The sequence below is a fragment of the Castanea sativa genome, chromosome 9 (assembly GCF_040712315.1).
Source record: "Castanea sativa cultivar Marrone di Chiusa Pesio chromosome 9, ASM4071231v1".
NCBI lineage: Eukaryota > Viridiplantae > Streptophyta > Magnoliopsida > Fagales > Fagaceae > Castanea > Castanea sativa.
The window spans coordinates 9,127,345-9,142,997 of record NC_134021.1 but is presented as its reverse complement, the minus strand read 5'-3'; the positions used below and the strand labels follow the sequence as shown (position 1 = coordinate 9,142,997).

Here is a 15,653-nt window from a genome sequence, read left to right as displayed (position 1 = left end):
TATTTTGCTAAAAACTGAAAACTGAAAATACTGTTGCAAAATAATTTTTAAATGTGTGGATAGTGTCGTGAGACTCATTTTTAAATTTTTTTTTGAATAAAGTACTTGTGGGTTCTGTGAACAGTGCACAGGACCCGCTGAACAGTGCATAGTGTCTCCTAAAAGGCGTGCATAAAAAAGGAAAAAAAAAAAACGCAAATGTAACAGACGAAACGCAATCCAGACACACAATTAACATATAAAATAAAACGTTAAATAAACCTTATATTGCAATGCCCAAAACCACATTGTTTTAACTCCATTGAAAAAATGCCGTTTTGAGTTTAGGTGTCCCTTAATAAACACGTAAGTACAAACATTGACAAAAAGGCTCCCAAGCAAAATGGAAAATAATGTTTTTTTTTAATTGAAGAAATGAAAAGTAATTTTAAGGGAATAATTCAAAATTTTGAAATTTTTAGGAATAAAATTAAAGTTTATTTAATTTATTTTAAATATAAAATATAAAATAAATTAAAATTTAGAGGATGTAATATGTAATTAAATTTATTTGTCTTTTTTATTATTTTTTTATGATAAAAGCCTGTTTAGTAATGTTGTTCTAGTAATATTGTTTAAATGTTATAAAAATACGTGTGAGTAAAATAGTATTATAAAAATACGTATTGTGTTGTTTAAACAACAAAAACTGTTGTTTAAACAACATAGCTAGTGTCATACTTATTCGATGTATTTTATTGGATAAATTTGTAGCCATCTCTAAACCCACCCGCCATGTCCGCTAAAAGCCCAACAATTGCCACGTATGACGCGAGCAATCAAATTAGGAGGGAAAATAAGATGAAAAATTGGCGCTAAGGCGGCAAATTCCAAAGTCTTCTAAAATTTTTAGTTCTCTCACAAAAAAACACACGCACACAGATCCCCAATTCCACACCATTTCTCTTTACAAATTTTCCCTCCATATTTCTCTCAATCCAAACATAGGCTAAAAGCTCTCTTCTCTAACGCCTCTGCTACAGAAAGATTTAATAAGGTACGCTCATTGATCTCAAATCATTCTCTAAATCATTCTCGATCGACCGACGATCGATTTGATATCCAGTTCTTTACTTTTGATACATTCTTGTAACCAATCTGGCTTGTGATTTTTATATATCTGTTTGTTATTTCTGGTCGTTTATTTTGTCAATTGAATTGGTGATTGATTGAACCTGCTTTGCTTGTTAATGCTCGTGAATGGTTGTGTCTATTCGCATGGCGATTGATGATCGTGGTGATTTATCAGGCTGATCATTTTTCTGAACCGAGTCCGTAGAAATATACACACACACACACACGAGTTCTATGCGTGCAATTGAATCCAAACAGTGCTAATACTAACTACTTTGTGACCTGTTACTTCATCTGGTTATTACTAACTTTTTTCGCTCTAGTTATTAGGTTGTGTTTTTGAAATTTGAATTTTTGGATTTGGATTTGGATTTGGATTCTAAATCAATATATTTGAAATGTGATAATTTCAAATTCGTCGATTTTAAAGGTTTAAACATTTGTAGTGGATTTGTTAAATCAGAATCCTTAATTTTTTTTAAGCATCCAAACAAAGTATTTAGATTTGAATTACTTAAATCCAAATCCACGTTCTCAAATTCTTCCATCCCAGTACGCCATAAGGATTTTTCACTTACTGCAAAATTGGTCCAGAACTAGGATTTCAAGAATGAGGGGCAAAGTAATAACAAATATAAATTTTAGCTAATGCAAGAATGTAATATAAGAAGTATGAGGTGTTTGGGGGAATTATATAGATATATTTGAAAATTTTAGCTAAATATAAGGGTGAAAGTTGAATGTCTGAAAAGTTTGGGGGTCTCCAATGCTCTACGTAGTTCCGCCCCTGATTGCATACGACATGAGCTTTGGGGTTTATCTGTAACGAGGCAGAAATACAGCCTAAACGACTGATTGTTTCGTAGTTGTTAAAGTTGTTGAAACATGACTATGATACCATGTTAGAATTGTCGTTTGAAAGATTGAGAGTGACTGAGAAAACAGTAAATGGAAGCAAGACTAAATTTTTTGTTATTCGAATTTTTCACGTTACACTTAATGTAACATTTATGCAGTAGCTAACCGTATGCCAACCTATGATTGTAGTACTTGACATTATAAATAGGATTAAGATTAGTTTTGTTGTTGCACAAGTTCATGAACACATGGATGTATAGTCCTACAACGAGCTTGGGCCTCTTGAGCTATTATATCTTCAACAGTAATATTCACCAGTCACTGGTGATTTTTATTCGTCTTTTAGTGGGTAATTTGTGCTGTAAACCAATGTTTTGAAGGGTTTAAAAAATATGCTTGGTTGAAATGTGTTGTGTAGAATTTTATGACTTTAGAGGTTATGATCTTAAACCAGAGAGATTATGCCTATACGTTTCAAATTTCAATCAGTTTTCTATTCATTGTGAACCTTCAAGCTTTTGGGACTACAAGCTATTCTTCATGTGCCAAATCAGTTATTGCGTATTCTGAAATGGAAGCACTAGTAAATGTCTTACTTTGAGTCGCTTCATGTCTTTGTATACTTGGAAGGCATTGGACTTAGGTCAACGTGGAGAGGGGTCTTTGGTTGGTCTGATGTTGGCACAATCTTAGCCTCTTTATTTCTTTACATCCCAACTTTACCACCGTTGATTTTTGCTTCTAGTGCTCTTTTTCTGGAGAACATATTAGTGTCTGTGAAGAGTTGTAACTGATGAAGCATCCGCTTGTGTTTAAAGCATCTGATTTGAATGGTTGGAAGCCCAGATACAGAAAAACTATTCCGGCTCTTTCTCCTTTATTTGATGTGGCATAATTTTGTCGGAAATGCACTGAAAGAGGGGTGGTCCCAGTTTCACTTGAGATAGTTTGGTAATGCTTTAGTAAAAAAGATTGAGTTGATTTAAAGCTGAGAGAACAAACAATTATTGAAGGAAGATAGAAAATATCATTAGTAGAAGTAGTAAAAATAACATGTCAATTAATAAAGTAACATAGGGGTTAAATTATTGTGTTGTTGAGAGATGTAAAAGTTAAAAAAAGAAGGTAAAAAGTAAAAAATTTGAAAGGTTAAAAAATTTTATGATCCAATGACTAAGATTAACAGTGAATTTTTTAATTTTCAATTTCTGTCATTGATTACTATTGCACGGTGCAATAGTGGTAGCTATTACCGGATCTAAATCCATACCAGAGGGCATAACTTCGGACTAAAATGTAGAAAAATGATATATGTGAAGGCATGTGATAAGATAGATGCAACAAACACTTCCTTCGCGTGCATAGCAGGAGGAAACGAACACTTCCTTCACATGCATGTGATAATAATTTTGCCTATATCTGTTGTTTAAGAAATGTTGCACATATTTGTTACATAATATATCCACTTGATTAGATGGGTGTAAGGGTAACAGGTGTTGAATTGTTTGCTTATTTTTATTCTACTAAACCAATTTTATCTATACATACACTTTTTCTTTGCCTAGACGATAATTATATAAATGTCTGTATTAATCTGGGCCATGGGTTTTTTTGATTAGCTGCTACTGTTATGCTATTCTCATGTGCTCTCGCAAATGCGCTCCAGTTACCCATATCACATGGCTCTCGTGTTTTTGCACAAGAAAAAGTACCTATCAAGTACAATATGACATTCTTGTCATGTTTGCTGATTCTAGAAGAATGGCTCAAGATTTGAGCAAGACATAAAGTAATTACAACATTGAAAATCACATGTTACAGGCTCACGTCACTGTGAGATCATACAACTCTGCTGTAAATTCACTTTTTTTTTCTCTAATGAACCAAGTCAGAACTGTTGCATGCTCCGCCGCTAAATACTTGTCTACACATTGTGGATTTAGTGTCAAGCCATTTGAGCTTATCACCATCTACTAATCATCCGTGTTACCCTTTGTCTTGGTCAACTTGCTAGCCGGGAAGTGCAGTCTCGCCATTAGAGGACGAGGTGCCCTTGATTTCTGGTCAAATCCCCTCACACAAACAAATCCTGCAATAATTTTCAGTAACTTTTGAGCCAACTGAGAATCATAAATTTTTCTGGTAAAATTTTCACATTGACCTAATTCGATAAACTTCTCCCTTAAGAGAGGTTGCCTTTCCTATGGGCCTAAGTTTAGTTAGAATTTTCGGCACATTTGCAGATGCTTTTGCAGTAGGAAACATTACTGTGCCTAGATAGAAGGTTATAGTAAGGTGGTACTTGCTACTGAGCTTGCACTTTGTCATTTGGAGAGCATATTGCTTATTCAGATGTCTAGTATTTTTTTCTAGAGCAGGGAAGTTGAGGATGGCTATGTGCTTTCATCCTCTCTGTTTAATAGCATGAATGAAGGGATTTTATTTTTATTTTTTTTCTAGGCCAACATCTGAAGTACTTGAGTGCCCATTTCACCTTATATATACTGGGGACATATAGGAGACCTACGCTTTTGACTTATACATATGCAAGCTCTTTGGTTCTTTGGGTCATCAATCACAAATGCACTTTGATATCATGTAAAATATTTTTATTATCATTTTCATTCTTGTCTATCTGCAGGATTTGGTGCGAGTAACATGCTAGTCAAATAGTGCAGCTAAATTGGTATTCATTTTATTTATTTATTCTATAAGTATTCATATAGAGGGGTACGCAACTGCTTTTAGTGTTCTTAGTGCAAGACGTTTGGAAACAAAAAAATTCCGAGTGAAGTAGCCTTGTGCGAAACTCTAGAAAAGGTTCATGTAATTAAAGCAACAAATAGATATAATCAAATTAAAGCAATTGGACATTAAATAAGGTAGAATTAACGTGTACCTTTCCAAAAGCATTGTTGAATTTCTTGTGTTGTTAAACCTAGTAGGCAAGAAACATTTTCAGTGCTGTTCGTTGACCTATATCATATAACCAAAAGTATCTCCATACAATCTTTACCTTTAAATATTGTTGGTATGGAGGTTCCAAAGTACACAGTTCGCCTTCGCAGGTTCCATATCCAATTTCTAGGAACATCAATTGGGTTGAGACTCGAATCGTGGTCGGCAAATACCTGCATACAAATAATATCCAATAATTGTACCACCTGAAATGGAGACATGGCTTAAAATGCAGAGAGAAATAGAATGATCTGGGTATTGGGATTTGACCTCGTTAACTTGAAAGTAGGTGCCATTGAGTGGAAAGCTTCCCCTCATTGCTGTTCGACATGGTATCTGTTTGTGATTTGTTCAAATATTGGTTAGCTTATGATTTTATATGGTATTAGATATATGAATAGTGCCCAAAAGTGATAGATCATGGGTTTAAGTCCAGGAGCTGGCCTTTACTAAAAAACCTGGGGGTAAGGTTGCCTACCAATCACCCCTTTCAAATGCCACAAAAATGAGAGTTTTGTGTAACGAGTACGACCCTTTTTATTAGATATATGAATAGTAAATATTTTTTTGGGGGGGTTTTGCTGCTATTATTAGTAGTAATTACTATATAATTTTTCAAGAGATGTACTTTGGTATCACCAATTCACAATAGGTCCATTTGATAGTCATATCCTCACCAAAATTGTTCCTCGGACCATCTGGGAATTTGCTTCACGTATGCTGTTGCATGAGAAACATTCCTTCTTGTCACACAATCTGCCATATTCTTGGGAGCTGCAACTTTTTTCAGGTGGTTGGATGGAATTTGCTGTCTCACCTGAGGTAAACATGAAAGCATTTAGTGGAAATGATAAGAATTGGAGCGAATATGTATCTAGCTAATAGCCTAATTGGGATATGTTTTCTAACTATCTCTGATCAATGTAGCACATAAACTTCAACTATGTAAAAGGAGTTTTCTATTGCAGGGCTAAGTGTTGTCTGCTTACCTGGTGTCCATATAGCAAGAAGGTATGAGCAGGGATCATCAGGTTCTCGTTTATCTAGCTGTAATTGAAGCAAAAGCAATTAATCTGAGAATGAATATGGATATACAAGGTAAGTGATGTTCCTAGTTAAGTCAGTGCTGGAATAACTAACCCCATTCAGAAGAGGGTGTGAATCTGGAAGTTCATAGCTGCATCAGGTGAAAAACCATTCAGTATATTCTGAGTAATTGACCAATACAATAGTTGCTCTGTATCATCTAGAATAAAAGATAGAGAAACTTGTATTGTACAGCTGATTTGTTTGTCATTTTTTAGCACATGATTCACTAGGGATGTTCATGAGTTCTTAGTATATATGTGTGAACATAGGTAAAAAAAATAAAAATTTGCATGAAATACAAACCAGAGAACATCCTTTGTAGTTTTTGTGAGTTTTTTTTTGGAAAGGTCAGATGTTATATTTCCTCACTTGAACCATTTACCATCCATTCTGACATTGAATTAAAATCTTGCATGAACAAGTTTGAAATATCTCATGATTAGTTGGAGGTGAGATGTCAACTTACACTTGGTGCTCTGTTCGTAGTCGAGACACATTTTTTAGCTTGGGTGTTGGAATTGATGCAGCTTCTGGGGTTAAAGCGACCAAGGCCTTTGACACGTCACCTTCTTGAAGTTCCATGTTCTTTTGCATATAATTCTGTAAGTTCTGAGAGAACTCCTCAATGTTAAGTTTGATTATAGGAATTTCATCAGGGTCCTCATATATAGTGTCCTCAATGTCATTTTCTGCTTGAGTGCATTCTGGCTCTGGCGTTGCTGGCTCTTCAATAATAGGTTCACAGTTACTAACTCCAGTTTTTGCTTCTAATTGTCTGCACTCCTGAGGGAGAGGCAGGGCCAGTCGATCAATGTTCAAAGTAGGGTTTTCATCTGGTCTGTTTTCAGTTGCAGTCACTATACTTTTCTCCTCTGGCCCAGGCAGGGCAAGCCTTGCACTGCATCCAACATGGTTAGTGATGTAATTGACCAAAACCAGCTGTATGTGCATACCATGTGATGGGGTTGTTTAGGTAGGTATGCAGAAGGGGAATCCCCAGTGTTCCCTAGTACAATGTTAACAAAATTGGAAAAGAGAGTAGACTAGATGGTTTTCATATGATGGGGGACATTGTTTATTGTAAAAACATGATCTATGAACTTGTTCTCTTTAGATATTGAAATTTGGTATCTACAACTGTTTGTTGCTCTTGAATGTTTGTTTGGCCATCTAATTTTTTATTTTTATCTCATCAATTTATTAGACTGAACATATGTTGAGGGTTCTAGATGGTGGTGGATGCGTGAAAGTGATTCCTTCTTTGTTGTAACTTTAAGTGTAAATAATATTGCAATATAGATGCAAAATTTTGGAACCAATTATATGCAAACCTTGCAAATGCGCTAGCGAAGTGTCGGCACTCTCCTCTCATTGGGCATGCATTGCAATTTGGCTTGCTTTTTGTACAAAAGACCTGCATAAATTTCAAAGAATGTTGTCCCGTTCATTCTTAGCTTTTGATAGGTCAGCAAAGAGAACAAATGTAAGTCAACAGACCTTTCCAAATGTAATCATCTGGTAATGAAGTTCATACCTGTTGGCAGATATTGTAATAAGTCAGACGATCAGTGGAAACTTTATCAAGAATTGAAACTGCTTTACTATCATTGCTAAACATATGAAAGACAAGCATTTGAAATTATTGGAGTGGGAGGAATCATTACAATGTTCTTTGGTCGAGCTTGCATAATCGGGGCCAGAGATATTTTTGAATGGATTCCAAGACTGGGTACCTATATGTTCACAATAACATTATCTTTTCTGTTATAATTGCATATGTTTAATTAGTAATATTTAGGTGGAATGATACTGACAGTTCTAGAAGATGCAACTGAAGTGACTCAGGCAGTGGCTGAAGGGGCACCCATCCCAATCTTACAGCTATTCGTCCAACATTTGTGTCCACCTGTGAAAGTAAAAAAAAAAAAAAAATGTACAGATCCATTCAGAGTTGGAAATCTATTCTGGGCAATTATGCTTTCATTATAAACTTACTGGGAAAGCAAGATGGTGGAGTGTCAAAAGCCGTACGCACTCTACACTTTTCAACCCCAATCCCCTTATGCTTAGCAGATATTCTCTGCACATATGATTCAAAGTTGATTTATAGATGTAAATAGCTGTCTGTTTTTCGTTTTTTTTTCTTTGTATAAAAGCTGAAGAGGTAATAAATTATTCACATTCAGTACATAGTATACTGCACCAACATGAAAGTGACATACTGAAAATAGTGTTTGGAAGTATTAGAGTTTCTCGTGTAAGGAATTGAAATGAATTAGTTTTGTGGGCTTACTTTGCTTGGTCGGGTGGAACATCTCTCAACCATTCTAAATCAGTACTCCCATGTTCTCTAACCAGTCGGTTAAGGAAATCCTGCACAAATTTCTCAGTCAAAGCGTTTTGGTATGTATGGTCTTCTACCCTAATGAGCACATTGACAGTTGAGAACTATATTTCATAAATTATATTTATACCTTGATACGCTCTGCAAGCATGTTGTTCATCCCCCGTTCTTTGATGGTGTTGGCGATGTCATTAACATCTGCACATCTTACAGCTTCCCAGTCCAGTGAGTCCATTGTGTTTGCTGTTCTTTCTCTTTTAATTCCATTGGCTTCCGCCTCTTTCCTAAGATTATCCCAGTTAACATTTTCTTTTTTCTCCTTTGCAGCTCTTCTTCTCTTTGCTTTTATAGTAGCATTCATCTCACTGATTGCTGTAACATCTTGGGTTTCTCCAGAAAGACTTGGCAAGCTTTGTTGCACTTCAATGTTTTGCCCCTGAGCTAGTGATTCATCAATTTTAGGGTCCCCAAGTACCTGGCTTTGAGATGGAATGATCACATTTTCATATACTTGAACGCTGTTGCCTGATTTGCTTGAAGATCTAGGAGCTTTTGGAACATTCATTGTAAGCTTATTTTGAACAGTATCTTGACTTGAAGATTCAACTGTTAGTGCACTTTGTTCACTCACACTATTTTCATCTTTGTTCTGGGAAATGTCAGAAGATTGGGTTTCTTCTTTGAACATCTCAGAGCACTCAACTTCTGGCACTCTTGAAGAGGAGGTCAGATGCAAATGATAATTACTGGAAAGGCTCATGGATGCTCCTAGGGAGCTTTGAGGATCATTTATCTTGTCTATATCTTGTCTTTGGTTGTCATGATTCATACCTTTGGATTCATTGCATGCATCCTTTGGTTTCTCATCAGAAGGTGCATTGCCACTTACATGACTGTAAAATTCATCTAGGAGTGTAGATCCAGCCATCTGTTGAAGCTCCGCAATAGAAGCCAAGCCATCCGAGCTGTTGGGCTTAGACCCATTTAATAGATAGTCTGCTTCTGAGTTCCTCTCTAGGCCTGATCCTATGTTTTCAGCAGTTAGAACAGGTGAAGAGTTTTGAGATGAAAAGGCTGAATCTTGAGATGAAACTGAATAGGTTGTTGCTAGCCTACCTTCTCCTGTATAACATGCTGTTTCTGCCACTGTACTGCCTCCAGGGGATTCGTTGCTGTTAACTACCTCTTTTTCTTCATTATGTTCAGGGTCATGTAGCGTCATGGAACTCTGGTCACAAACTGGTTTCCATTGTATACTGTCTTCTGGATCCAGTATGTACAGTTCTGGTTCATCGACTACAAAGCTCAACCCTTCTTCATAGCATGCTTTTTGGTTGCTGGTTGACTTGAGGGGGAAGTGTGCAGCAAGTGACATAAATGCAGAACTGCAACAGATTGAAGAAATAAAATAAAGGATCTTTCATTTGCACTTTTGCTAATTTACATCAACTTCCTTATATATACTGGAAACTAAAGTTCACCTAGAAAGATGGTCGGAGACATTCTGAGTGAGAAAAACTCCAACAACTGAGTCCAAGACTGATCCTTTCCATTGTGAGAAGCGTCTATCTCCTGTGGAAATAGCATTCTGCTGTAATTAGAATTATATCAATGGGTAAAAAATAGGGGAAGGCTTTCTATTATATCACTGTCATCAAAGTTTCCTTAGCAATCATTGTTGAGTAGGCTATGTTGGATTTTTTTTGGAAGGAGTTAAGCATCTGCCCCCGTTTACTTGTTTTAGTTGCTTCCGAACTAGTGGTGCAATTTGCCAAGGATATAGTGCATGTAGGTATTGTTTATATCCTTTTAATTGTATTGATTTAAATGGAGGTACATTTCCCTTTCCTTGAGACTCTTATATTCTTGGTTAAATTGCATAAGATCTAGGTTTGGCGTTTGGTTGCTGCCTATCCTATGCTTTGAATTTCATTGTCTTTTTCTTCCCTTGTTGACAGTTACTATATTATTTTGGCTGACTACATCTTATCACACATTTTTAACTTCATTTATCCACAAATTAAACGTGTTCCTCTACTTCTTTGCTATTAAACTTTTACCTCTTAGGAGATCTTTAACACTGCTTTCGGAAGACGATATTATGGTTATCTGCTTAGCGGTAATTCAAAGGTAATGAAGTGCCCATTTAGGGATATTACAAGTCAATTTATGGTAGAATTTGGAATCCGGATGGGCACTAAAACAACTCTTTGAAGAATGGGCTGTTAAAAAAAAATGACACTTGTGATGTTGCCCAATTCACTCTGTGTCATAATATGAATGAATATCAGAAATTAATAATCTTTTAATTGAATAACATTGTACTGTGCACATTCTTAAATAGAAATATATTAAATAACCACTTAGAAAGAGTTTTAGAACAAGATCAAGTATTGGTACCTTGTACAAGATGCATGCGTGCAATAAAAGAATCTGCACGTCCACGGAATACTCTTCGTTCTTCTTCCCACCATTTTGCCTTTTCTTCATCAGTTCCATCAATACCTTGACTGTTTATATTCTCCAACAAAAGTTTCCACACTCTATTAGTCTCTTCATCAAGGTCAACTTTAGGCCGTGGACGTCGTTTCTTGATAGGATCAAACCAACCTTCAAAGGGTACAACTGTACCATCTCTTTTATAAAGGACGAGTGCATTGTGCTCTTGATTTTGCATGTTGTAGGGGACAACTGCATTATGCTGTAGTAGTGAAAAATTACTGCTTTCCCTATTGATGTTTAGATGCTTAAATTGCTCGACTATTGCATCAATAGAAAACATCTGCTTCCATGTTACTTCATGAGAAGCACCTGCATTAAGTGGCTTATGGAAATTAGAAATAACTCCTTGGCAGATTTCATGGGTTTTCAAGAACTTACTAGTTTTTGACTAGCCAAAAGTGAAGTGAGGTTATAGTTAAAGTACCTGATAAATTGAAAGAGGGTAGGTTGTGATTATACAAGACTAATTTCTGGTGTGAAGCTGAGCCGACAACAGAGTTTCTTTTCTTGGTTCGCTTCTTTCTTGCCAATGTTGTGTGCATCTCTGCAACCAGGGCCTCTATGCATGTGTGAGGTTTTTGTGGAATCTCAATTGTTTGCCCATCACCTTCCACTAGAGCTTGTTTGGTGGGGTGAGTTATGCACTCTGGAAAATTGGTCAGGGAAGTCAAGTTACGAGCACGAGTAGGGCCTCTAGATCTCTTTCTTGTTGACCTCTCTGTCTGAATTAAAGCTAGAATACACTCAAAACTTGGATGATTATTTTGAAGATCTTTTCCTCCATCTGTCAGGGAAACTGTACCAGCATCAAACTGGGGACCAGAAACCCAGTGGCTGGCTTTTGATGAACAAGGATTTTCTTCAGCATCTTGTAGGGGACATTTCGCTATTCTCACAACATTTTTAGTGGCAGTAACACAAGATGATGAACTAGAGGTGGTAGAATTCTGTCCCTTTTCAGTTCTCTTTTTCTTGTGAATATTTGGAAAATGCATCCAATCCATCACATTGTATGCGTCTAAAATATTAAACTGAGCCCCGGCTAGGTTTGTTGTGCTGGCATCAGCTTGTTCAGCAGCACGAGAATGCCTTCTCTTCGATTGCCTTGCTTGTTCTCCTTTTGAAAGAACTGCACTGGTGCTGCAGTTGGAATCATTTGGACTTTTTGGTGATATTTGATTGTCAGTTTTTAGGATGACTTTTGCAGTGTTTTCCTTTCCATCATGAGCAATCAGTTGACCTTCCCCTTCTGTATTGTTATCCCTATGGGAATCAGCATTCAGTTCTGCCTGTGAGGAATCAGTCTTTGTAGGGTGCGTTGTGCTTGGGGCTTGCCTTTCAGGCAATGATATGTAATCTTTCAGCATCTGATTCATTGAGCAGGCGAGGTCATAGGCAATGCCAGCTTCTGTGTGTTTTACAGTCCCTTTGCTGAGCTGTACCGTTGATATCGATTCACCCTCATTACTGCAAAAATCTTGGGTCGGTATATCTGGATCTAAATCAATATAAGGTTTGCATGTAGAGCTTTCATCTTGCACTTGTCCTTCTACATCAAAATTTAAAGCCCTCCTGCATGACTTTCTAGCACGTTTGGGCGTTTTCAGATCAGTAAATTCTCCAATTACTTCTGCTGGAGGAGTCATAGAGGGCTTTTCAATTCCTTTCCTTCGTACATACTTCCTCTTCCCTGTTGGATTTTCCTTGGAACCAGCAGGTTTTGGAGTCACTGGCTTGCGAGTTCTTTTTGGTTTTCCTTCGGTGATAACCTTGGGCCGGTGTTTTCTCCGCCTTGGTTTCTGCTGTGGTGTTTTATTCAGGTCAATAACTTGGCTGCTTCCCTTGTCAGGGAAGTCACTCTCCTTGAATGGAGTGGAAACAGCAGCAAGTGATGAATCTGTAACAGGCGTTGAGAGTTCTTTATTGGGTTGGACCTCATTGGTGTCAACTCTTGTGGCAGCAACTTCATTCTGCTTCTCTGTTTCCTCATCCATTCTTTCGTTTGCACATAAATGTTGAACATCTGAAACTGATTTCTTTGGTTCTCTCATGTCCTTCTCTGGTGTTATGGGTGCCAACTGGGGATTGGTCTTGCTAGAGTTCGCATCAGACATTGTCCTCGGTGGTAAATTAAGATCATAGGACTGCCGATGAGGGGTACAATGTTCATCTGTAGAGTAACATTAAATTATTTCAGACAAGTAAGGTGACAACAAAAAATTGTAACTCGCATTGTTACAGTGTGCATAAGTTTTCATTTTTCATTCAATTTGTCCTTGTACTAGAAGTAATCGGAATGTGGTCGTCCCTGAAGTCCACAGGAAATAACACATTTGGGGCATGCACATAATCCGCAGTGCAGTAAAGTAAACTAGTTTAAATGTTCATGTTAGATCCAATTCTGTTAATCTGCTGCTTGTCCTAAAAACCCATGCTGTGACTGCATCCCAGTCATTGTGTTGTTACCAGAGTACTGATGTTTATATCCATAGTTACCAATAAAAAGAATGTTTTTATCCTTTCATACTGGCAATAGTTTGTCTAATATATCCCCAGTATCTTATCTCTCTAACCTTTAGTATTGTTTCTCTGATCTTTTCTCCTAGTCCTATCTCCTTGATTGTGTGATTAAGTAATTAGAGGTGAAGTACTAAGCTCTTGCTTGACACAACGTAGCTTACTAACAATTTATTTATTTATATATTTTAGGGGGAAAAAAAAGAGCTGCTAGAGTTGTGAAAATTAAAAGTAAAATAAAGTGAGGAATTTTACAGTTACAGTTTATTTACGGTTAGTGTGCGGTGCCACGTCATTTAAAATTTTAAAATTACAATATACGGTGCCATGTCATTTAAATGACGTGGCGCTATATACACTTTATATTTATAATATTTAATTTAAAGTAACCGCTCTAGCTCAAATGACACTTTCTTTTCGAAATAATAATTAAAAAATAAAAAAAAGCTGCCAGAGAGGTGAAGGTCAAAAAAGTAAATTAGCAAGGTCATTTTACTGTTATTTAATACAGTGTCATGTCATTTAAAATTTTTAAATAAATATATTTTATTTTAAATGACGTGGCACTAATTACAGTACAATTTTAGATTTATAATATTTAATCTAAAATCGAAAACATGAAACGGATCCATTTCAAAGCGATATATACATGGGATTTTTTAGAAGCAAGAATTAGTAGGACTTACGGTTAGGTTCTTCCGCCATGCAGTGGCTATTTGTCCACGGTTTCGATTGGAGATCGTGGTTTCCAAACAGGCTTGCAGAGCTGTGATCTGCCCCATAATTTCCATTCTGACAATTTGTAACAGACAAGAAAGAACTTGTTGCAACAGTGTCATTACCCTGTGGTGGTGGTGGTGGTGGTGGTGGTGCTACATTACCGGCCGCCGCGGAGGCCGCATCTGCGAGGGCCAGGAGATCAGCAAACCGGAGATTATTCCATCTGGGTAAGGGTTCTATGCAGCAAGCTCCCACACTGTCAATATTTTTATTAGCTGAACTGTTGACGCAGTTGTGTACTTGGCTGCAATTTGAGGAATTGCAACATGCAACTATTTCACTAGCTTGAGAGGCTTGAGTAAAATTAGAAGAAAATGTGTCTGATCCCAACCAAATTGCTTGGTCAAGCTGGTTTCCCTGTGCGTCTGTGTAGATCGTTGTTGTTCTTGGCAGAATGGGTTTAACAGGGGTCTTTGGAATCCAAGAACCCTCAATTTGTAACCCATCTTGGCCTTCTTTAACATCCATTTCTCCTTCAAAAAAAAAAAAAAAAAAAAAAACAATTTTGCTAAAAATTTAATCTTTATTTCTCTATCCTTATTTCTTCTACACTTTATAAGCAAAAACTACAACAAATAACAGCCTTCCCATCACCAAAAAATTCTGTGGTGATTTTATCTTCACTGTGAAAAATCTTTAGCCCCATTTTGTAGGATTCTCCTGGAGGAGACAAAAATAGAAAATTTTGGATTAGTGAGTCAGAAGAGGCAGAGAAATAACAGAGTCAGAAAATGGAAAAAAAAAAGAAAAAAAAACCCAGTTTCTAAAAAATCTTATAAAAATCACCCAGAAACACCCTTTTAGATCTTTCTCAATTTGGGAATAAAGTGAGAAAGAATTTTATCACAAAAAACAAGAAATGGGTAAAGGATTATATGAACTGCAGAGAACAAATTTCTAATCAATTTAACAAATTGAAATTTTGTGCTTAAAAAAAAGCTAAAAACTTCACCAGAATGTAAATTAAAAATGAAAATTAAATTTTGAGCCATCAGACTTACCTGAGAGTGAGTCAATGCCGGAGATCTGGCTCAACCACATGGGACCAAGAAAACAAAGTATGAAGCTTGGAAATCAAAGCTAACACTAAAAGCAAGAGCTTTTTTTTTTTTTTATAATAAATATATATATATTTTGTGCTCTTTTGAAGAATAACTTCTTTTCCCGGTAAGCAACTCAGTCTTTCTTCTTATTAATGTATAGTAGTGTAATTTTATTTTCGTTTAATTAATTATTAGAGAGAGAGAGAGAGAAAGAACTATGTGTATGTGTGTGTATGTGAAAGTTATTTGTATTTTGCTACGAAGTGTACACCACATGGGCAAAATGGTAAAATTGTCTTGGCCAATTGGCACGGCGTGTGAAGCGTCGAGGCTGGACCCTAAACACGTGAACGAACTGAAAATCAAAGATGCTCACGTGGCAACTTTGCCTGAACGCTTGGCACGTGCAAGCTAGTGAAAAGTCAATAATGGGTCTGGTTTTGACGGCG

General features: G+C 36.6%; 1 protein-coding gene across 3 annotated transcripts; it reads right to left on the bottom strand.

Moving 5' to 3' along the window:
* Window positions 1-3,615: 3,615 nt before the first annotated feature.
* LOC142611279 (DNA glycosylase/AP lyase ROS1) lies at window positions 3,616-15,423 on the bottom strand. 3 transcript variants are annotated; one of them, XM_075783368.1, is made up of 21 exons: window positions 15,163-15,423; window positions 14,068-14,821; window positions 11,289-13,034; window positions 10,763-11,173; window positions 9,844-9,934; window positions 9,479-9,747; window positions 8,493-9,388; window positions 8,312-8,391; window positions 8,014-8,098; window positions 7,833-7,924; window positions 7,683-7,751; window positions 7,516-7,552; window positions 7,350-7,432; window positions 6,485-6,916; window positions 6,070-6,106; window positions 5,919-5,976; window positions 5,607-5,746; window positions 5,200-5,265; window positions 4,988-5,102; window positions 4,871-4,909; window positions 3,616-4,060 (listed from the first exon to the last, which is right to left on the bottom strand). In XM_075783368.1, the coding sequence occupies exons 2-21, from the start codon at window positions 14,627-14,629 to the stop codon at window positions 3,945-3,947; spliced, it is 5,424 nt and encodes a 1,807-aa protein (XP_075639483.1). In that variant the 5' UTR covers window positions 14,630-14,821; window positions 15,163-15,423; the 3' UTR covers window positions 3,616-3,944. The 3 variants fall into 3 exon arrangements, with proteins under 3 accessions (XP_075639483.1, XP_075639484.1, XP_075639482.1); XM_075783369.1 differs by having other exon boundaries at window positions 8,493-9,382; XM_075783367.1 differs by having other exon boundaries at window positions 8,493-9,747.
* Window positions 15,424-15,653: the final 230 nt, after the last annotated feature.

Excerpts from the sequence above, each read along its gene's own strand:
- LOC142611279 (XM_075783367.1), bottom strand. The coding sequence starts at position 14,629 with ATGGATGTTAAAGAAGGCCAAGATGGGTTACAAATTGAGGGTTCTTGG. Across the intron at positions 11,174-11,288 it reads ACCCTCTTTCAATTTATCAG|GTGCTTCTCATGAAGTAACA; the intron begins GTACTTTAACTA and ends CACTTAATGCAG. Across the intron at positions 5,747-5,918 it reads TCTTGCTATATGGACACCAG|GTGAGACAGCAAATTCCATC; the intron begins GTAAGCAGACAA and ends TGTTTACCTCAG.